Here is a 23,948-nt window from a genome sequence, read left to right as displayed (position 1 = left end):
CACCTTTTTTCACTTCTGCCTCATAACTGTAACTGCCCTTACTTAGACTGGGGCTCATAATGCACCTTAAGAAAGTGGGACAATAAACCAGGAAGCAGGTATGAAGCTGAGCTGTTGGATTAAGAACGGACTACCTGATTCAGTGTTTCCAGGCTGGTGCTGTGCGGAGGAAAAGAAGTGAGCGTTGAGGGAGGGCGGGCCACCTGTGATGGCAAATGAGTGGAGAGGAGCTACGAGTCAGTCAGTCAGTCTTTGTCAGAGCTACGTGTGTGTCATTCAGTGAGTGTTTCTGTGTGTAGGTGTGTATGGACGCTGTATTGGCGTTTAAAGTCCAGTTGGATTATCTTGAGCTCAAGGAAACACACATTTCCTGCTCTTCGAGGAATTACTACATGAGTCAGGTAAGACACACTGAAAATGATAGTGTACGACCGCTGCTTCGATTCAATCCATCGATTCAATATCGCTACTTGTTTAGGCTATAGAACCTACTTTTGTTCTTCTGTGATATCTTTAGAGTATTGATAGTGGTAGTTAAGTAATTCTGTGTCGTCAGTGTGTATTCAAATGCACTAAAATATCTTTATAAGAGTAATGGTTTTACAGTGACTTAGAGTTTGATATTGGTGTAATATCGCTCACAATATCACAATATTCTGTCTCAATGTGACATGTCTATAAGGTGGGCTTTTTATTTATTTATTTAGAAAAAAACCCTTTTTCTCAACCTTAGACGCTCAATATACCCCACAGGTGTAGAGCACAGATATCATAAATGTGTGTAAAGTTGGCTTTTCTACCCATTTCGTGCTTCATTTTACTGCATTACTCTAAAAAAAAACACTCCTGAGGCTGCATCAGTACTACTGTGATTTTCAACCTGTCAGATTTCAACAGTTGGGCAGCACCAATTTGAGCAAATCAGCTGTAGACACACACTGATGATGTTGTAGATACTTGGACAGCATGATTGATGTGTTTTAAGATGGACAATCAGCCTTCTCCTGCCCAAGCTGTGATCTAATCATTAGCTGTGTGGAGAAACCCAATGAAGCCACTTAAATGCCTGTTTAAAAAGTCACCATTTAGTACTAAATGGTAAGTGGGAGGAAGTAAGATATGCAAAGATGTGGTCATTTAACATAAAATGTGCTATTGTTATGTAGATAGTGTCATTGATGTCTTCTTCCTATTGTGTTTTACACCACCCATTAAACAAAGGTTAACTGGTTGTCCCTCATTCAAATGTTGGCTTTGGTCACTTATTATTCCCCAGTGTTCTGCTGCAGCCTCTCATTTGGCTTCAGCTCAGTCCAAGGGAGCAAGTTTGATAAATCTTTATGAAACAGGCAGCTCAGAGTATAGTTAGCCGATGTCGATGGAAATACCACAATGCAGATAAGGTAAAGGCTTTGTGGACATTTGCTCAATGTCTTTCTGGATCCATATTCTTCATAAATGTTTGCACTCCATTCACTTATCGATCAGTTTCTCTACAGTGTCCTTTTGCCATTGTTAGTTCTCTCTATTCATATCATACATTATCCAATGCATGGCCTTTGTCTCTCGTCTTGAAGTTTCTTAATGTTTTTCCCTGTTAAAGTTTTTTTTTGGGGGGGGGGCTTTATCTTCTGTCTTTATCCAGACAATTGGTGTTGTGTGCTGTAAGGGCAAATTTAGGATTATGGAAAATATAAATAAAATTGACGTAACTGGAGAGTTATTTTTATAAAACAGATATGTCTCAATTAGATGAAATCTTCCAATTTTCTTATGAGATTCATAATGGTTTTGAGTGGTTTTAAGCTTTGGCAAAAATTGTGATTGATTCCTGAGAGAAGCTGCAGCAGAGTGAAAAGATCCTCAGAAATAAAACAAATGATTGGTGAAATTCTGTTTTACACAGTTGTAAATGATAACAAACAGCATGTCAACAAGGTCTCGATTGACGATTCATTAAATACATTTTCAAAACTACTGTACAGTACCGACCGCACACAACTTTCTGCAACTCTCTCTTTTGTTGTATCTAGCATGAAAGGTTAAAGAGCCCAGTGTTACATTAACAAAGTGAACTGTACAAAGTCTGCATCTACAGTAGATTTATTGGGAACAAATACAGCTCAGTTCTGTTTGTGAAACAAGAGTGTTTATTAAAAGCAGTCTGAGTCTCATTTGTAGCTCAGCTCAATGGCTTTGACTGTAATCTTTTCTACCATTTGTTAAACACACTCACAAATAATGTATCCAACTCAAAAACATTCAATAGTATCAAGTCCTTTGGGACAAGTGCTGGCTGTTGATGGAGCTGTCACTGCAGTGCCCCAATCTCCTCTATTCAGGCAGGTTTGTAGACACTACATAATTGCCTGATGAAATCCATTTCAGTGAATGAATGTCATGGGACCGAGAGCTGGCAGCGAGATCAGGAGGAAGACAGATTAGAATGGTTCGGTCATGAGCGGCAGAGTCACTGTGATGTCCTCTGGGCTCACCTCATTTTATTTTCAACATCTCTTTTTCTACATTTTCTCAAAGTTTTGTCTCAGTGGCCAATTAACAATTGAAAGCCTCTGCATTTGTGGGGACAGGAGCAAGTCAGGAGTAATGGATTTTAGATGACAGATAATCGGCAATGTCACAATTACTGGCTTTCCCTCTTCCCTGCTGGACTTTCAGATGGTATTTTACCCTCTTGCTTGCTGCTTGCTCTCCCCTCTTTCATATTTAATCTCATATTCTGTGGAACATTTCCATCTGAATAGACTCCTTCCTCTCAGGGTTATAAGACCATGTCAAGACCACTGTGGTTGACTGACTGGCTGACTGATTGACTGACTGACAGACTGAAAGGATTTAGACCCTGACAGCCCATTTTAGTGATTTTTGTGAGCAGGAGTCAGATAAATGACATACAAAGAGCTCGTTAGTGTACCTCCTCCACCATCTTTTCAAGAGAAGCTTAGACAAGTCTGGGAGGATAATAGTGTTAAACAGGCCTCAGGAGAGACAGTGCATCCTGAGAAGCAATGTAAGACTGAAATGATTATTGTTACCAAAGTATATTTGCCATAGTAGGAGCAAGGCAGAGCTGTAAAGACCAATAAAACGTTGTGGAAAAGTAGTATTTCCCAAATATCTACATTTACATTTACATCAGACACTCATAAAGTCAGCCTTGCTTCCAGGCTACGGTTTAGAGTTCATTCTGTCATTTTTTCAAGGAGTTTTAGAAAACGAAAAAGTCATACATTTTTATCCACCCCTGGAAGAGCCTAATTAATGTAATTACATTGGTGGTTTTGCATGATTTATTTAGATTGGTTTCCAGACAACTTTTTTTAGTTGCATTCCAGTGGAGATGAAATGTCCCTTAACAGAAATCTATCACCATGAAGATTTTGTTGACTATATTTTTCATACTTTCTTCAGTCAATGTAATGAATTTGAAAACTTTTCCTCGAAGAATTCTGGGAAAGTCTGACATCCAAGACTGTAGAGTCAGCTCCTGAAAAATCATGTTTTTAATGCAAGCTGCTAACAGATGAATATTGGTTAATTAACTCATTTAATTTATTCGAAATATCATAAAAACTGTGAAAGATGTCCCTCAAAAGTTAACAACTTGTGTACATTTTGGGAAATGTTCAATACAAAATACAAATACAAAACCAACACCATGGTGTTCCCCCGGCAGACAACATAATTGTACATGGATTTTTTCCGTTTTTAAGTGGCCATAGTGACAAAAATGATGGTATCATATGTTTATACTTATGTTGCTTTTCATAACATTAGTAGTTCATAACAGCTCTACATAGTACCGGTTACAGTGGGTGATAAAAAGTTAAACTATCCCATGATAATCAGTGATTACAGTGTGGTGTATGTGTGTGTAAAACATGAGCCATTCCTTATTTGACCGTTACTGCCATCATGGTTCACAGAGTGCAGCTCTTATCCTCACCTGCATGCTGCTGTGGTTGTCCAACACATTATGCAACGCTCAAGGCAGCCGTTGTCATGGTGTCAAATCTGAGGGGCTGCTGAGACTTTCTGTAGTAGTCACAAACACTTTTCGTGCTAATTGTGCGTGTGTGTGTGTGTGTGTGTGTGTGTGTGTGTGTGTAAAGAGAGAGTCAGAGAAAGAGAGATGTCACCATTTCACCAAAATATAATGTTTCGGGATGCTCCACAGAGTGTATATGTCAGTGTACTCTTTGTGCTGGTGTGTGTGCACTAGTGCATGTGATGGTGACACAAACACACACTTCCTCCCTCCCCTCCTCTCACTATCTCTCCTTTCTCTCCTCCTAAAGAGGGTCTTGTTCTGCCGGAACAACATTGGCATTCACATCACACATCTTAGAGATTATCATATTTCTCTATCTTTCCCTCTTCGTGGATTTTGCTCCTCTCGGGTGCGTCTGCTGTTTAAACTTGCTTCACACCATATCGATCTGGATTGCTCCACGTTGCCATTAAATTCTCAAGTGTTTGCTCGTGATACCGGCACGTTGCTCTGTTTGACAGTCACTGTTTGCCTAATGATATTTTCAGTCATGTATTTGGACATGGCAGCTGCTGATTGCGAGACGATGTTACTTTGCAACATTTAGAGCTGGCGTAAATCAGCTGGTGCCTCAATGGTCTGCAAAAGCCCCTAATATTTTATTGAGAGAGTGCACTTGTGTGTGTGTGTGTGTCTTTCATATCTCTGTCGTCATCCTTGTGAAATCCTTCACATCAGCTTATTTCTTGTGTTTGAACTTCACCAGCTTGTCTTCTCGTTCAACTTCTCTAACTTTTTAAACTGTCACAATTTCAATCACAAGACACACATGCACAGTGTTTTGTTTTTCTCCTGGTGTTGACTTGACTGCTGATACTGTTCTGTGTGTGTGTTTGCTTTTTTCAGGTTTCTTCAGACCTCACTACAGCATAGTGAAAGAGACTGCCTGCTTGCCTGCCAGCGTTGTCTGAGTGCATGGGCGTGTGTGTGCAGGGTTATGCAAGTCTTTGGGTGAATATGTTTGTGTGAATGCCATTGCATACGTGTATACCCTGATGCTCGATGGGGATGCAAGGAGCTCGACCGTCTGCCCTGCAGGTCCTGCTGCTCAGCTGCTGTGTGTGTGCGGCGGCCAGTTACCCATTCAGAACACCCCTGGACCTGGATGTGACTCCACGCGTCACTGTGTTGTCCAGCGGTAAGCACAAACACATTTGTTCTAAAATCAGTCCGTTTTTGAAGAGTTTGTGGTGCATCACGTTCCTCTCAAATGATTAAAAATCTTTATTATTGTGTCCTAAATTATATTATAAATATCACAAGGAAATATTTTGTTACCGAAGCTGTCAGTTTGTTCTTTAAAAGCTGAAAATCTGCATATGGGAAGAAACTCTTTATATGTTCTGTAGTATTGCAGATGCAGCCTTCTTTCTCTTCATATTGTTGTCACTTTCCCTTATTTCCTACTTCTTTTCTGCCTCTCGCTGTCTTACTCTCTCCTCCTGACACAGCTTTTTTATCTTTTCCCTCACTCTTTTTTCACTCTCTTCTCTTTCACTCATTTTGTGCACATTGAGTGGTCCACACACACACACACACACACACACACACACACAGGTTATTATCACACCTGCCCCTTCTAAAAAAATGTATTATTGCGGTTATTATTAAGTTATCTTGTGCGAGTGATGGTGTGCAGCCTGAGGATCAGCAGATCAGAAGTGCTTACGTTGGGATCCCTACAGAGCATCCAGAGAGACTGACATTACTGTAGGTAGTAGAGAGAGAAGCACTGTAACCATGACAACTGTTGTAATATGGTGCAATACGATCGTATACAGTATTTTTCAGGCGTGCATGTGTGGGCACTGTTATCTGATCTTGGACTCTATATGTTGATACACAGACGTGTGAAAGGAATTTTCTCACGTCTCCACTTCGAGACTTGTAGAACAATATCCCTCCTCTCCTCTTCTCTTTTCTAAACAGATGTCTTTCTCACCATGCATCACCTGCGTACACTCACCATCCATCTTTTCTCCTGTTCTTGCCATGAACCCTTCTTGGTATCTCAGTTTCTGTAAATCATTGGTTAGTGCTCAAGCCCACTTACATGTCCTCCTACACGACTCATCTCCTCTTCTGCCATCCACCTCTCTACCTTGGCACGTAAGCTCTGTCTCTTTTCCTCCGTCTTCTCTTCATTAGTTTGTACTTTTCTCATCGTCCGCCTGTAATTCTTTTCCCCTGCCTTTACCCCCACTATACTTGTTTCTTTTGCTCCTGATGGGAAGACTTCAATATGCAAACTTACCGCTAATCTCTTTAATCTGTGTGTCTCTTAGCAACCTAAAGGCAAAGACTCAAAACCTTGTGCCTGGTGGTTAAAATCACACACGCATGAATAGCCGCACAGCCTGACACAGTTTCTCTCTCACACACACACACATACACACACACAGCTATGTTCTCTCCTCATTGCAACTTTCGTTTCTTTCCCATAAACTAAGTGTACAACTTTGAGGGAGTGAGGTTGTTAAGGGTGATTAATTTGACGAATTCCAGTGCACAGTTTAGAGGAGCTGAAGAGTTTCAAACTTGGCAAAACAGAAAGCAGGTAGATTGTTAAAAAGACTGAAAACTTGTGTTACATCAAAATACCTTTACACATTGATTTCAACCTGTCAAGTATTTTGAGTTTATCATATTTTGACACTTTAAATAAAGTAGACAGATGCATGTCATTTCCACAGGTTCCTTATTTAGTACCACCTGCATGTTGGTCAGTTTGTGTGTCAGAATACTCCAAACCGGCCTGACGCTCGTTGGTGCATCTGTATGTAAGGCTGTCAAAACACAGTCCAACACTTAGAAGTTCAGCAAGTGTGTGTGCGTACACGTGTCCCTGAACACTGTGTACTGTGCTCATCAGCTAAGTGTTTGCTAAGTAAATATGATACGGCCTTCTCACGCTGCTTCTCTCACTCTTTTTCTTTCCCTAATAGAATAAATCTTGCTTTTTTTCTCTCCCATGATGGTGTAAACTGCAGGTAAAATGTACTTAGGGATGTTATTCTGTCATCATATATTTTAAATATAGCCCTTATGAATCTAACTCTGTGCCGTCACTCTCAGGGAGGTTGTTTTCAGGTGTCTGACTCCAGCTATCAGGTCACAGAAAGTATTGTGTGTCCCTCATACTCTGGTTACACAGAGGAAACTTAGGCATTGTCTCTGCTTTTATGTCTTGTCTTTACCCACAATGAGGCACTCATATTGTGTGCACTCACGTAGGAAAACGTATTGTTCTGAAAATCCTGTACAGTGCTCAGGTAATACTCTTCTTCCTGATGCTGGGATTGAGGGAGGAAAAATAGATACCTGATCACCCAGGAGCAGTCTGGGATAAGAGCTGACTGCTGCAGGTGAGGTGAGAAGAGAGGATTGTGTTTTGCAGCAGCTGATAGGAATCTTAATGACAGCTTACTTGGTATCCATGCAGTCTACAGAGGGATTGATACTGAAGATGGAAATGGACTGGCTGAGGTGCAGGAAGTCGGGCACTTTATGTTTTTTGGTGATATTGAGCTGATATTGAGCTACTGTACTCATTACTATGCATTAATAGCTTGATTTCAAATTTATATTTCTTAATTGGCATTAAATTTCCCAGCTGATAGTAAACCCTGCTCAGTATTAGTTGGATAGATATTTTCATTTGACAACTCATCACATTGGTGGAGATAATGTTATGATTATAACATGCCTAGAGGTTCCATGTGTCTTTGATGTGTGTGTGTGTTGACAGTGGTGTCATGTTTACCCAAGCTAAGCGGAGCCCTGATAGATCGTAGGTTTAGAGCTTACGTAACTCTCAGACATCCCATGACTGTGGTGAGCAACTTTATGACTTGAAGAGTGTGTGTGCTGAACAATTTGTCTCTCTGCTGAGTGTTTTTGTTAGAGTGAATCTCATTAGTATCTTGTCCCGTCAAACAGATCCATCCCAATATAGTCTGGAAAACTGGAAAACTGGACACGGGGGGGGGGGGGGGGGGGGGGCAACAGCTTCCAATCACAGAAATCCACATGAAGCAGAAGTGGATCTCTGAAATCTGATGCTGTGTTGGGCCTCTTTTCATTATCTTCTCTGTCCTTAGCGGAGCTGTGTAGGATAAGCATAATCCCTTGGCTTTTATTGTCAACAGTGGAGTGGCTTGGCCTTTATTATCAACAGTGGAGTTGTACTTTCATTTCTGGCACTGACCAGAAATGAAAGTACTATATATATTACAGATGAAAGCAGAAACTCCTTACATTTTTATGCTGCTGAAACCACCAAATTTGTGGACATTTTTATGTCCTGCATAGTAATGTCCGGTGGTTGGTCCACCACTTTCTAGACAGAAATACCTCAACAACCTTTGAATGTTATGCCATTTAATTCAGTGCAGCCATTCAAGGCTCTCAGAGGATGATTCCCACTGACTTTGATGACGACCTGACTTGTACTATTGTTAGCATGCTAAAACTGAAAACTAAGATGGCAACAGTGGTAAACACATACATGAAATTGCTGGTGATTCATTTTCTGTCTATTCTGTTCATTCATTGATAACTGACTAATGAGCAATGAAAAGTCAAAAGATAAACATACTTAAATGTCTATTTTGTATAATGTTGTGCTTTTCTTATTTTGTTGGTTATTGGTGTACATAAAAAAAAAATCCATGACAGAAGATATATATTCCCATCGCTACCATTGTTTTTCTGTCAGGTTTAGGCTCTCCCTCTTGTACTTTTAATATATACAACAATCTCATAGCAATAACTTTACACACATTCTGGGGGCTATCAAGAGGCACTGAAGGAGCTTCATTAGTGCTTTTTTTATTTATTTTCTTGTTCAAATTATCAGATAACGGTCCAGATGGAATAGGATCTGTGGATGTTCACATTTCAGTAACTGCTCCAGTTGAACTGCAGAAATAATGATAAACCAATAAACCAATGCCTTGAGTTATTGAGAAAATAGAAAGGTTTAATTTGTTAACCCAGAGTTGTTCCCATAGAGACAAAGTGCAACCAATTGCAGCAGAGGGTTGTGTTTGCACCAGGCTAATGTATGTAACCATATGAGCGAGAATGATCAATTTACTCATTGTTCATGATTTCATGTTGTGCTGCTGATTCAGCCACTTAAAAGCATGTGTGATGTATTATTTTAAGGACATTAGGAGTTGTTTTGCATAAATCGATGTAGCAGCAGCTGTGTCAGGGGTTACAAAAGGTTACCTTCATTAACAACCTCTCCTATCCTATCCTCTCTTCTCCTCTCACAGGTCTCCAGGGCTGCAGGCGTTTCCAGTCCTTTGCAGTCAACTACAGCACCATGTTGCTGGAGGCTGACAGTGAGCATCTCTACGTTGGGGCTCGGGGGGCTGTATTCGCTCTCAATGCCTCTGACATCTCAGCCAGCTCTGCTCTCACTGTGAGTTTGTTTTGGTGTTGCTTGCTTGTTGTGTGCTTCAACTGCTATGTCTTTAAGTCAGCCACTGCTTCATTTGCATTCCACAGTGTAGGATCTTTTTGAGGCAACACTTAATTTTGAGGCATCAGGATATCTTCCCCTGACACCCTTTGTGTGTTTCTGTGTGTGTGCAGTCACATTGTTTTTAACACAGTAACTCACAGAAGCATCTTGCTGCATAAACTTACATATTAATGAGAAAAACTGAAAACTGTATCCTTTACTGTAACTCCTAAAAATAGATACTGAATTAACATCACTTCATGTATTGAAAGCATTAGCATACTATCTACCTCAACCCATTTGCCAGGAGTTACCTTATTTTTAAGAAAAAACCCACAAGCCTCTTTTTGTGCAAAAATGTATCTAAAAGTTTATCTGAAGCTAATATGAAGGTTTTAAATCAATGTTACAGTCTTTGTAGTGTCAAAGTCCATCTTTTTGATACTGCTCTTCGACCACAGCTTAACACGGAAACACTGTCTGAGAGAACACAAAGAGGGAATATGATGCTAAAAAGACTGTAAATGTGGCTGGTATTCACCTGATATGACTAACTCAGCCTCATATAAGCTACAGATTAACTTGTAAATGCATTTTTGTGACTTAGTAGACACACTGTGGATTTTGGCCCCCATCACTGATACTGAAAGCACATTTGAAGTGGATCTTTTAACAGCCAGAATGAAGAGGAGGAATGATTACAGAGAGGAAAACCTCTTTCAGTGTTCACTTGAGCACCTGAGTGTTATTTTATAAAAGACTTGAAAAACTGAAAGATTCTAATTAAAATAATATCACAGATTATTGTGCCTTGGTTGATTATTACGATGATAAATTTGACTTTATCCCTTGTCTTATTATCCACATTGATAATGTCCTCAGCTGTCTGCATCATTATTAATCTCAATTTCTTTAAAGCCCCTCAAAACTCTGTTTTAAATAGTCAATGTACAGAAAAAACATCCTTGCATGTTATTTGCTCAAAATCTGCTGAAATCCCACACTACTGTCAGATCTTGAAATGTCAAATGTTGCTTAATCCCGATGGCGCATGGATGTAGTTGATATCACATTTTTCCAACTGAGCATTACACTCATAATGGTGTTTTCATGTACGCTCATAGTAAGAGGCTAATTGTCAAGTACGTGTTTAGGGCCTATAATGTGTGATTGTTGGCAGTGTTGCTGTGATTGAGTTGAGTCCTCAAAATACTATGATCAAGACATTAAAGTCGACCGCCCGTTTAAGTGCCCATAATAGCTGACACACTGCTGTTTGTTACCTGATGACAACCTGACATTAAGCTGTTATGTTAATTATGTTAATGCAGTCGTCTTCCATCAGCTATGATTTCTGGTGCGTGCTTAACACACCTCGCAACCACTCGTCCATCCCCAGCTGTAAATACAAATGTGTTAAGTACATTTTCTGTGTTACATAAGAGTTTAATAAAACATGTTATTCAACCACAGAGAACATTCAACTGCCAGACTTTAAGGTAGAATGATTTAAGTTAGGCAAGAACTTTCTCTTCATTTATCTTCTGTCAGATCTATGGTATTTTGCTAAAAAAAAAAACTGTGCAAGTCAGTGATATGAAATCATCCAACTCTGTACGCTTATGCTGTCTATCAGATTGAGTGGGAGGCCTCCCCCGAGCAAAAACGTCAGTGTCTGCTCAAAGGAAAAGACAATAAGGTAGGAATTTAGTTATTTTTTCCCCCCTTTTTACATGGTTTTGTGTTTAGTTCTCTCCTGTGTATTGATATTCGTTCCCCTACCGAAATGTTTTCTTTCATTCTCCTCCTCTTCCAGACTGAGTGTTTCAATCACATCCGCTTCCTTCAGAGGTTCAACTCCACTCATCTCTACATGTGTGGGACTCATGCCTTCAGACCTCTGTGTGCATACATAGTAAGGAATGCAACACATTGTATTGTTAAACAGATTTGAAACTATACAGCTCAGTATAGTTGTTAAAGCTTGATCTGCTATTCTTTCACATTAATCTTTTTCTTATTTTTGTGAGTCCTCATGTTGCCTCATAGATTAAACTAAATGTCTTCCGCTTTATTCATATTGTGTAGGATGAGAAGAGTTTTGTGATATCATCTCAGCCTGAAGAGGGGAAAGATAAATGTCCTTATGGTCCAACAACGGGCTACACTGGCCTCATTATAGGTAATGCCTTTTAACAGTAAGCAAACTTTTTCAGAGTGACACAAAACAACTGAATGACCTGATAATTTGGTTTTCCTGCAGACCAGCAGATATATACAGCTTCCCAGTATGAATTCAGGAGCTTCCCAGATATCCGCCGCAACTCTTTGTCTCCCATGCTAAAGACAGAAGATGCTCCAACACGCTGGCTGAATGGTGAGTTAATCTCCTGGAATGATAAAACCCCTTTAGCATGTTTTGGTGTCAGGGTGGTCTTAGTGGTCAAAGTTTCTGTCTGTTGACCAGCTAACACCAGGCTTTAAGCCTCCATATCAGCAAGCATCTCTGGTAAGGTGGCCTCAACAGCATGGGGACGGTTTTAGCCTCAGTGGATCAATAATGCATTATTTTACATTCCTTAAATCAGCTACTGATTGCTTTACTAACTCTTTCAACTTAGTTTTAGATGCACAGGCATTTCAGGTTTTAATGGATTATCCCAGGAGCCTACTCCTGGATTGAAATGACTGAAAAACTTGACTCAAACTGATGTTTTGCAGATAACTTAGGCATATAACATATTCTCCTTTTACTTTTTGCTTTCACCATCTGTGCAAGACTGTCAGTTTTAGTTTTGGAATTGCCTCATCTCTCCACATTACATGAAGCCAACTGCTCAGTAAAATCTGGCACCTATTTCTCACCTTTTTGCAGTTCTGTGTTTTTGGATAGAAGCCACAGGTAGAACCTTTTCCAGATTTGTTCTGAGCAGTTGCTGTACTCAATTTCAGAGACTCAAATGTTCATTAGCAGATTACCTGAATATCACTTGCATGTAAACACTGTCAGTTTTTAATTTAGTCAATTGTTGATTCATTCGGCAGACTGCATGAATCATTGCATCTCTTTCTCCCCCACACAGAGGCAGATTTTGTGGGCTCGGCACTGGTGCAGGAGAGTTTGGGCAGCAGCACAGGCGATGATGATAAGATCTACTTCTTTTTCACCGAGAGGAGCCAGGAGCAGACAACAACCTATAGCCACAGCAGGGTGGCACGAGTGGCTCGGATTTGTAAGGTGAGAGTAGAGTAGAAAGAAATGTCAGTAACTGGTAGTGAGGCCTTGCATCAGGCTAGTCAGGCATGAGACATCAAGCATGAGTGAAACCTTAGTTGATGATAAGTGAGGATAACCTAATAGATGAGGGTCTGGATGGAGAATGCAAATGTAACAAGGCCCCCAGGGTGATTAGAGGAGCAGACTGTACTGTATAGCTGATGAATGGCTTGCAAAGTCAGTTTGGGTGAGAGGGGTGGAGAACTGGAGGAGAGAGACAGACTGTTTAGCATCTACTGCTGTCTTAATGGTGAATTATTTACTTTCCTGCTGCCCAGGAAGGAGTTAACAGCAGCAAGAGCCATTTGAATGAACTGTACGATGTAATAACCTTGTTTGTCGTCCTCTACTGTGGCACCTTAAAATGAAGTCAGCTCAGCTCTAGTTCTCTCATTGAAAGTTTGATTTTTTTTTTCATCTTAATAGAAATGCCTTGTGGCGGCATGCGTGACATTTGCCATGTGCCACTGGCTGAATACATTTAAAAGCTACAATTAAAGGGAAAGATGAATAGATGATGTCTGGATTTTCAAAAAACTCCCAGCCTTGAGTCAAGTTTTTTCATTGTGAACCTTTCACAAATGGGGTTCTCTTGTAAGATGTATGTGTATGACTGTCACATTCAGTTAAAAATTCACTCCACAGTGAGTGCTTTCAACCTTTAGGTGTGGTGAAGCCTGCTGAGGACAAACAGACATTCATACAGAAACCTGTAGATTACAGTGAGGGAATCTTACCTATGGGAAGCTCTAACTCTCTTCAGTGTATCATCATTGCTTTCCTCTGCCATCTGTTGTGCTCTTTAGGAGGTTCACTTCCCCTTGTGTGCCACATTGAGCCAAGAGTTTTTCTTTTGCCCAGGCCCTTACCTCATCTGACCCTCTGTCTCTCCTTTCCCCCCCACCTTTCATCCTTCAGGGGGACAGGGGAGGCCGCTTAACTCTCCAGAAGCGCTGGACATCCTTCCTCAAGGCCAGGCTGACGTGTTCTCTGCCCGAGTATGACTTCCACTTCAACATGCTGCGCAGTGTGTACGTCATGCATGGCCACACGCCGCAGGACACACTCTTCTACGGCATCTTTGGTCTAGAGTGGTGAGTAGGGAGAGTGTGGGTGTGTGGGTTTGTGCGTGTGTGCGCGTCCGTCCGTCCAGTGTTGGGAACTGTGGCTAAGGGAAGCTTTGTCTCACTGAGTGAGACAAAGATGAAAGGCGGCAATTTATACATTCAGACAGTCGAACAAGGCAGGCAGGGAATAATGTGGAAGAGACAAAGCAAGTTGAGGTGGCAGTTTGAGCGGAGAATATTAATTAAAAAGATGGGCAGATTTCAATGGGCTTCAGAGAAGTTAAAGGCCCTTTGTAGAAACTTAAGGTTGGTGCATTTTCTTTAAGGTTGAGGACAAACACACACTGATGACTGAAAACGGACAAATACTGATATTCATTTTTGCTCTCTTGAGATGCTTTTCCACCCCTCCTACCTCTTGACTGCAACTCCTACAACACACCTCTGACTCCATTTTGTATTTCTCTCCCCTCCCACTCTTCACAGAGATATATGGCTTCTAATCAGCTTCTTAGTATCTCTGTAAGCGCTCATCCCCTCCCCTCTCCCCTGTGCTTTCTTCTTTCCATCTTTTCAACTAGGTGAGCCACAGATCTATATTTCAACTGCTGTCACCATAGCAACACTGGGTTTACTGCTGTTATTGTTAGCAGCCTGAGCTCTGGTCTTTCTCACTCTTTGTGTGTGTGTGTGTGTGTTTGTGTGTTGCTGTCTGTAGGAGGAACGTGAAGGCGTCTGCTGTGTGTCGGTTTGCTCTGTCTGAAGTCCAAGAGGCCTTCCAAGGACCCTACATGGAGAACCAGGACTCTGGCTCTAAGTGGACGGAATACACTGGAAAGATCCCCGACCCACGACCTGGAACGGTAAATACACACACATACATCTCTAATACACAACATGGAGCATTTCTCCTGACTCCAAGGATTCACACTAGAAAATCCCAACAGAGAGCAGAGGAAACTGATCCAAAGTAGAGCTACATGAATGATGGAGTCAGAGGAAAAGATTGAGGGTAAGTGATAAGGAGGATGAGTGGCGGCCTCAAGTATGAGGCTCAAAACACAACCAGCTTATGTTACTGAAACCAATTTCCATGGTGATTAACTCCACTTGCTTTGGCGACAATGGCTTAGTATGCCAGCCAGGGCTGTGGCATCGTTAGCAGAAGCAGACATTATCCACTGTAGTGTCACTTCTAGACTTTGAAGGACTCAATTTTGACTTTGCTATTAAATGGAAAGGAGAAAAAACGGTCAAAGGTTTTAACTTGGGACCGTGAAAGCCTCTTAGAGCCCTTGGCTGAAGTCATTTGAAAAGGACTAAGAAAGACAGGAAGTTGTCCCTTTAGTCAGGTGCAGAGAGAGCTGAGTCTGCCTGCATGTCAGCACAAACTGGCTGCTGAACTCAGGCTCATTGTACATTAAGTAAGAAGTCGTCTTTTCCCTGGACACAATCTCCCACAGGTTTGCTATTCCTTCTCAAACCCATTAATTTTCCTGCAGACCATTGCATTAAGCCTCCTGACATCCTCTCTCCCCTTGACTATCCATCTCTATTTACGGAGAACTTTATTACATTATTGTCTTGTTCCATATTCATAACTGCTTTGCTCTCTTCTTTTGCCCTCTATTCCTGCAGTGTATAACCAATGCTCTGAGGGCCAAGGGCATAAACGTGTCCACCTCCCTACCAGATGATGTGCTGGACTTTGTCAGAAGACATCCTCTGATGTCCCATCAGGTTCAGCCATCAGACAGACGCCCCCTGTTGTTCAGGAGGACCACAGACTACACGCACATGGCAGTCCACCTGATCCAAGGTTTAGATGGACAAACATACCATGTATTATACATGGGAACAGGTGTGTATGAATTTGTATCAGGTAGTAAATGTGCAATACTGTGTAAGCCTGTAACAACCTTCCAAACTGCAGTTGCTTTGCGTTGAAATTGTTTTAATTTCTTGCATTACAAAGAATGCTATTTAGCAGCCAAGTCCACATGTTGGATGTTCTCACATTGTTGAATATACCAATTGCGCCAAATTCCATACAGCAATAACATAACTGGGTCTGCAACTTATTACTATGGATACACTTTAAGTCCCCCTATTAAGAATTTATAAGTAGTATATAAAATTCAAATGGTTTGTAACAGACTATAATGCAGGTATAAGGACATGCATTATTAATGAAAATAATTTAAGTATAACTTTGCTAATAAATATATTTTTGATATATTGTATTTTTACGATTGTTTTTCTATGTAATTATTCATTATTTATGTACCAGCAGTCATGTGGATGACAACAGGAATTGTAGTAGATAAAAACATTAATAAACACTTACAGGCTTACAACTACATTATAGTACGTTTATAAACCATTTATTAACTGTTCATATACTTTATATGCTATATAGGGGAACATAGGTAAACAAAACAGGTAAAATGTTAGTTGTGTTCACTATTAATTTCTTTTGATTAATCAATTAATGTCAGAAAATAGTGAAACAAACCTGGCTTCCTAAAGTGCAAAATGACTTTAGTCTTGGATAAATTACCTATGTTAAGCTTGTCTGAAGTGTTTGCAAGTTAATTGTCATGCTTACTGGAATGAATGAGAGTGGCTACGTGGAAGGTAAAATCTGTCTAAAATACTGATGTATTTTGGAGAGTGGTCAACAGAAATGCATAATATATTTAGTTTCTAGTGAACAGGCTCCTCCATGCTGTACAAATCTATAATGTGGGTGGTGAAATGTCTCTGATGTTCACTCTTGTTGTCTGTGTCACTCAGATGAAGGCTGGTTACATAAGGCTGTAGAAGTCAAGGGTCAGCTGCACATTGTTGAGGAACTTCAAGTATTTGAAGAACTACAGCCTGTTAACAATCTGCTGATCTCCGTTAAACAGGTAGTGTGTCTGACCAGCATACCCTCACACACACACGCAAGAAATGAGTCCCTCCCACAGCATTTAAATGTGCTCTCTTCTCCTCCAGATGAGTGTCTACATCAGCTCTCCATTAGGTGTGGTGCAGCTGCCCCTCTCAAACTGCCACAGGTACTCTTCCTGCTATGACTGCATCTTTGCAAGGGACCCTCACTGTGCCTGGAGCGGAGCCCAGTGTGTGGACATCATGGCACATGCAGACAGGTGGGTGCTGACGTGTGTGAGTGTGATTGGATCAGGTGATTAAAATTATGCAGGTGCCATTTTTTATGCTCGATTTGATTTAAATCAAGTATCACTGTGTCCTGTCAAAATGTCAGTTCCCAGAACTGTTGTGTAACCACAATGCTGGCAGAAACCTGTTGTAAACTGTGACAGTAAACATGTTGTTTTAGCTGTGCGCTTTAAGTGTACTGATTAATCTGAACAGACAGGCTTACTCCATAGAAAGTTGTTATGGAGGCAATAACTGATATGAGAGATAAGTGGATCAGTGGCTGTAGATAGAAATAGAAATCTTAGCACCCACAATATAGGATATTTTTTATGTTTATGTTAAGCAAAAAACTCATGTTTATGCTATGCCATTATATACTTAGCGTTATGTTTTCTCCCTCTCCACAGATCCACTTTAATTCAGGACATCCAGTATGGCAACAGGGGCTGTGAGAACACACAAGTTGGTATGTAGAAATATCATTTGCTGCTAGGTGCTGCTTAAAAAAGTTTGTTTTTAATGCAATGAATGATGAAAGGGTGCTTGAAAATAGAAAATGTTAGGAACTAGAGACATGCGTTGTTGTCATCAGATGGCATGAAGGCCTCTTTGAAAGTTGATTATGCACACTGTGTTGGCAAACCCCGCTCCTCCCTTCTTTAATCACGTTTTTGCCATCTCTGGAGAGAAATCTGTTTGATATTCAAGGCAGGCGCCTTCTTTCACTTCACAATTTCAATCTGATAAAATGCAGCATCTGCCTCCACGTTGTTCTCTCTGTACAAGGTAATATGAGGTGGGAATTAAAGGATTTGTAATTGCTGTTTATGCCTCAATGAGTCTGGACAACATTTGATAAGTTCAGTAATTGTTAAGCAATTAGCATATAAAATGAGTCCGAGGTGAAGTTGTGTGTTGAAATTAGATTTTTAGACTCACTGTGTTAATGTGTGTATTCCAGACATTGTCCAGCGGAGCCGCTCCGTGCGAGTGGGCGATGATGTGCTGCTGCAGTGTGAGCTCAGTTCCAACCTGGCGACGCCGCTCTGGACTCTGGATGGCAGCAAGCTGGAGGGTTACGGCCTGAGCTCTGGCTTCAGAACCGGCACGGATGGCTTACTGATTATTGAGGCCCGGCAGGAGCAGAGCGGGCAGTATACCTGCTATGCTCTTGAGAACAATATCAAGGTTGCCATAGTTACCTACAATGTCACCATCCGCCTGGACCTGCCCCCTCCCCCACCTATTGATCCAACTGAAAACCCTCACAGTCTGTTCACCATCCTGCCAGCGTCCACTGACCTTCCCTCCTCTGAAAGGCCTCTGCCCCCTCAGCCAGCCCCTCAGCTCCCCCACTTAGAGCTACTCTCCCCGAGAAACATGGAAGCCATGTACCTGTCCCTCATAACCATCCTCGGAGGCCTGTGTTTGGTCCTCACCGTGGTCCTCGTCTATGTGGGCTTCTGCCTGCGAGTGGGACACAGAGGGAAGTACTCTTTACGTGCAGCTGCTGCAGCCTACCCAACCAGTAAAAAACACAACAAAAACAGAAAGCAGCACAGAAACTCTTCTCACATGGAGCTTAAAACTATCTCCAGTCACTGTAATGGCAATGGCATTTGTAATGGAGTTTCAAAGCAGCATAATGGCAACGTCCAGGATGGAGGCTTTCTACAAATCGTCCCTGGTGAGGGTCACACATCGTACAATAAAGAGTCCCCTCCCCCAGCCCCTCCTCTTCCTCCCACTCCACAACTTCCCTCCCCACAGAGCGACTTCCCCAATGGGCTGTCGGCCACACTACCCAGCGTCCTGAGGAGGATGAACGGCAACAGCTATGTGCTGCTGACACAAAGCGACTCTGAGAACACGTCACCGCTCTGCTCCCCCTTTGCTGAGGAGCTCAACAGGATTTTAGAGAAGAGGAAACACACTCAGCTGCTGCCCAGGCCGGACGAGAGCTCTGTGTAGAGAGACGTAGCTCCCCCTGTGGTGGGAGGACTGTTGTTACCTGGTGCTGAAGTGCCTGTCATACATCTAATCATTGCTGAGGACTTAAGCAGTGAGAGAGTTTTGTCTACATTATTTACATTGAGACTGTCCTGCTTTTTGAACCTTTGAGCACTTTTTTGAACCACAATTCCCCAAATTTACAACACATAATATGTGAGAATGAGTGAAGGAGCAAGTGTGAAATGGAAAAAAACAAGTAATCTACCTCACCACAATATTGCCCAGGAGGACATGTGCAGTCAGTCTGTTGTTTTATCGGAATATCAGGGCTGAGACCAGAGACACTTGATCTGCAAGCACACAATGGGAAACAGAGACTCCAACAAGGAGAGGAGCCCCATGGGAATATAATAAACATGTGAAGACTTCTGCTGTGTGGCAGTCATATTTGGCTTGAGTCGAACTGCAGGACAGCTAGCCAAAGTTTGTTTGGGCTGACAAGTACACAGATGGCCTATGCATTTTTAAAACGTGTCATTCAAACTTTATAAATATTAAAGGCAATGGATGTGGTGAAGGAGGGAATTTGGTTTGCAGTGTTCTCAAATTTAACACTGACCTTTATAATTGTATTAACCAAGCATCATACACAGTAACAGCACGTAACACTTTACACCAGCCTTCACTAAGAAATGGTGATTGAATCACTATTTAATATTACTAATAACCATAACTTGTAGTTTAGTAATCAACCAAATTTCTTGTGTTGTTTTATGACTTCTATATGACATAATTCTTTAATGAATGACAATATTAATTATTTGTTTCATTAAACTGATAAAGAATGAAATTAGCGATCTTTGATTGCTTTAGTTAACAATTTGATGAAAGGATTTGAAAACACAATTTAGTCTCAGCTGAGGCTCACAATCAGAAATAATTAAAAACCTAAAACCATAAATTATCATTAATTTGACCTCAATTCCCACAAATGGGTAATAAATGACAATATTAAAACATACAAAACTACATTGAAGGGATGAAAAAATTAAACTGAAGGGATGTTTACATACTTACAGAGATGTTAAGTAGTGATTACTGCACCAATTTTTAAACTTTTTAATAGACAACCTGGAGGAAACATGACAGTATTACTGATTTAATGCACTTTGAATGCCAGTTTTGAGAAAGAGACAAATTATTGGACGGTATTATGGAGTTTGACACTGCTGCCTGTCAAGAAACACCAGGCCAGAGGAACTTTTTGATTGGCAGTTCACCATGAAGAGCTGCAGCGGTGAAGGCCACAGCTGTGTCTGCTGGACCTTGTTTGACACAAGTGGATTAGAAAGAAAACATTGACTGTGTATCAGCTGAGCCTGACTCCACCACTGAGAGACACCCTGCATAAGACCATAACATGGAATGACCAGTCTGAGGGACACAGCATTACACAAGAGCATCCAAGGTAAATAGCTTTGATATCTCACAAACACGCCTCCCACACAGGCACTTGGCCAAACAAGCACTTAAAGAAATTGATCATGAAGTTAGTGTTTTAAAGTTTGGAAACATGCAGAACAGAGAGCACAAGGTTACGGTTACAGTTTACAGATTTGAATCAATTTGTATGCTAACAGCTTGTTCATCTGCCTGCTTTGTTATCTATAATTTGTGGAAAAGTTTAGGTACTGTTACCATCTCAGACAAATTTACAATCTGACAGCAGAGTCCATTTAAATCAGTGGAAGAAAACATTAAATCAGGGTGATGTAAGCTCTTTTCTCTCAAGCGCTCTATTTCATTCTTTCATTTCTTTTGCAGTTTTATCTTTAAAAAAAGAACACTATTATAATTTATGTTTTCACTTGCAACAAAACTTTATCTTTACACCACTTTGGTCATTATCTCATTCAATCTCACACACTGTTTATTTTTCTTATCAATATGCTCTTGCTGCATCTCACTGTTGCTCCTCTGTCAGAGGGCAGCATTAATTACACCCTCGCCTTATGACAAGCCTGACCTTATTGCCTTATTGCCTACTGCAGAGAATGAGAGAGAGAGAGAGAAAGAAACAGAGCGAGTTTGAGATTCCCCCCCAGAGATTGACGATAACACTCTCAAGCTCCCAATTATTTTCTTGTACCCTTGGACTCGCTGTGGGTGTAGAAACTTGACTTTGTGGTAGCTGGGTTATTTAAAGAGCCTCTGCATGGGCACATGCATGAAAACCAGAGATAAGAGTTGTTTATTGTCCTTTCAAAAGGATTTCCACTTAAGTAGTTGACTGTCACAGATTATCATAAAGATAAAAGGCAAATAAAAACAATAATACAACAATCAATAATAATCAGGGTTTCTATGCAAGTATGGAAAAGTATGTAAATCAATTTGATCAATTTGTAAGAGTATGGAAAATGAAAAATAAAGTATGGAAAAATATTTATGTTTCCAGACTATTACCACTGTTCTAAAATACTGTTTTCTAAAATAGAAAATTGGGTATTTCCAAAAATAATTTAATCAACCTGGATCGTGTGTTATGCCGGGACAAGCACAGTTTGTGTGAGAGAAAACGTCTCAGAAAACATACATGTAGCTGATTGACAAGTGGTATGTCCAGTCCGCTGCCCCATGACCCTCCTCCAGCCCCCCAGGTAGCTATCAACAAGTTTCACTCCAACACTGCACCTTGACAAGACGGAGAGTTTCACATGTTTTTTGCAGCAATATGTAGATGCAAGTTTTTGGATGCATGGCTTGACTGTTCCATATATAAATACTACAATTCACAAACTAGAAGTCGTTAGACATTGCCAACATGGGGGAGAAGGTGAAACTGAAATAACTATAACAAATATCCATAACTTACTCAAATAATCCATCTGGGGTACAGGCAACTGGAGGAAATAGCAGTTTCTACACACAGACCAGCATGCTTCAGCCAGCAAAAGGAAGAGACTGAGCATGTTCAGGTGTGGCTTGTTAAATTGAGGCTGTCCTGCCTACCTAAGACTGGGCAGGAAAGGTGGTTTTCCCCATTGTGGTTTTGTATTTTATTACATCATCGAAATAGAAAGGCAGAAACAACACAAGTATACACCATATGCTTATATACATAAATGCATACACCTCCAGAGTTGCAGTAGCATAATCACACATTTGATTTTATCTAAAAAGCCTGTGATGTCAGGGCAAGCGATAGGTGCTGCTGTGGTTTGCAAAACGAGACGCTTCAAGAGCAAAGCTTTCCAGTCAGGGGCATTGATCAAACACATGAAAGGAGAAAGACATAGCTGCATAATTCACACATTAAAAGCTTTCATCAAAGCCCTTTGACCTCATTTCAAAGCAGGAGACAAGGTGAGCACGGCAGTGAGGGTTTCATTTATCAAGATTTCATGCCATAGTCCTGCTAAGATATTTAAAATCATTGTTGCTGATATGTAAATTATTGTAGCTGTGTCAAAAGGCCACATATAGTCAGGTCTGCTTTCAAAACAACCTTCAAACACAATGCACCTACAATGCACACTGCTGACACTTATGCCTGGATGTTTTTTCTGCCTTTTTTCTCGTTTGCAGGTCTGACGAGCCCACGTCAGTTTAAATCTCTCTTGATTTCACTCCCTGGGCTATCATCTCTCAGCCAGCGTCAAATGGCAGGACTGGCTACAAAGATGTTCTTTTAATGAGCAGTGAAATGAAATTCAGCATTGTTAGACAGCGGAGCCAGGAAACAAGCTGGAGAAGGGCTACGGCCCGAGAGTATCTGCACCTACACTACAGCTCTGCTTCCTCACACCTGGAATGAAAATTGTTGGTTGCAGTGTCTTACTGAACAGCATTTTTCCATCAGACGGCTCTTTGTGTGCACAGAGCATCCTCGTCTCTGCTTGATGCAAACTTGTTAGACCAAACTCAACATATAATGACCTTTTCGTCACACTTGCTGCATGAATTGTGTTTCACTTTACTCTTCAAGGAAAACGACAAAGATTACTCATCTGGATATTAACAAAAAGTGCCAAGGTTGATGTTTTAAAAAAAATGTTTTGTGAGCCCATTTTATCACAAAAAAAAAAAAAGATTTTAAAAAAGTGACTTATTTATTTTGTAATTTTTGTACATGTGTTTTGGAAGTTAATTGTCAACGTTGCTGTTTAAGTGCCACTTGTAAGACAAACTCCTGATGAACAGGGGCGTCACAATCTGCCTGTGTTACACAAAATGTGATAAATAGAAGCATGGTAGCCAAAAGCATGCAGAGGCTGTACCATCACCACAGATTTTAATATTGATAACCTACTAATGGGAGGCAAAATACACTAATTTATGTATTCACTATAACCTATTAATTGGGGATCATTCAGCTCTTCTGTCACTGCAATGTCCACATATCTGTTTTGATCTCTATTTTGCATGTTACACCATGCTTGTGCACACAGCAAGTCAAATTCTTTCACTAATTTAACACAAGAAATAACAGGGCTTTGGGTTCCTTCACATTTCAGTCATAATGAGTTCAAATAAAAACTTTGTACTTCAACCTCTTCCTCTCCTCATCTTTGCTTGTGTGGATTTACAGTTTGCCTCTCATTTCACAAAGGTAGGGACATGAATCTTTCCTGTGTCATATTATTGGAGCAGAGCCTTGGTATTTTGTATCTAAGAGAAGGCTGAGAGATGTTGTGTCAGCTGGTAAATATTGTCAGACACTCAGGAAAAGAAACTGTCTGGCATTGTTACTGGAAGAGGGCCCGAGTTTCTGCAGCACACCCTAGAGCTGTAAAATAGCGTGTCACAGAGTGGTATGGAAAATGTTGCTGGCTGGTTCAGATCCAACTGGAGTGTCTCAGGACAATGACACCTCATCATACAAAACACTTCCTGTGTCTTGTGAAGGCATTAAAAGGATATGTCACCTCAGTCAAT

The 23,948-nt window shown here is 40.8% G+C and overlaps 1 protein-coding gene across 1 annotated transcript; it reads left to right on the top strand.

The window, feature by feature from the left end:
• Nucleotides 1-256: 256 nt before the first annotated feature.
• On the top strand, nt 257-23,562 carry sema4ga (sema domain, immunoglobulin domain (Ig), transmembrane domain (TM) and short cytoplasmic domain, (semaphorin) 4Ga). The gene is made up of 16 exons (XM_053332808.1): nt 257-401; nt 4,919-5,210; nt 9,355-9,503; nt 11,182-11,244; nt 11,362-11,460; nt 11,634-11,727; nt 11,809-11,922; nt 12,629-12,783; nt 13,741-13,916; nt 14,608-14,752; nt 15,528-15,750; nt 16,686-16,801; nt 16,890-17,044; nt 17,465-17,523; nt 18,019-20,478; nt 22,599-23,562. The coding sequence occupies exons 2-15, from the start codon at nt 5,075-5,077 to the stop codon at nt 19,026-19,028; spliced, it is 2,694 nt and encodes an 897-aa protein (XP_053188783.1). The 5' UTR covers nt 257-401; nt 4,919-5,074; the 3' UTR covers nt 19,029-20,478; nt 22,599-23,562.
• The last annotated feature ends 386 nt before the right edge of the window (nt 23,563-23,948 follow it).

This window comes from Scomber japonicus, chromosome 14, assembly GCF_027409825.1.
Source record: "Scomber japonicus isolate fScoJap1 chromosome 14, fScoJap1.pri, whole genome shotgun sequence".
Lineage (NCBI taxonomy): Eukaryota > Metazoa > Chordata > Actinopteri > Scombriformes > Scombridae > Scomber > Scomber japonicus.
This window is presented reverse-complemented; position numbering and strand designations above follow the sequence as displayed.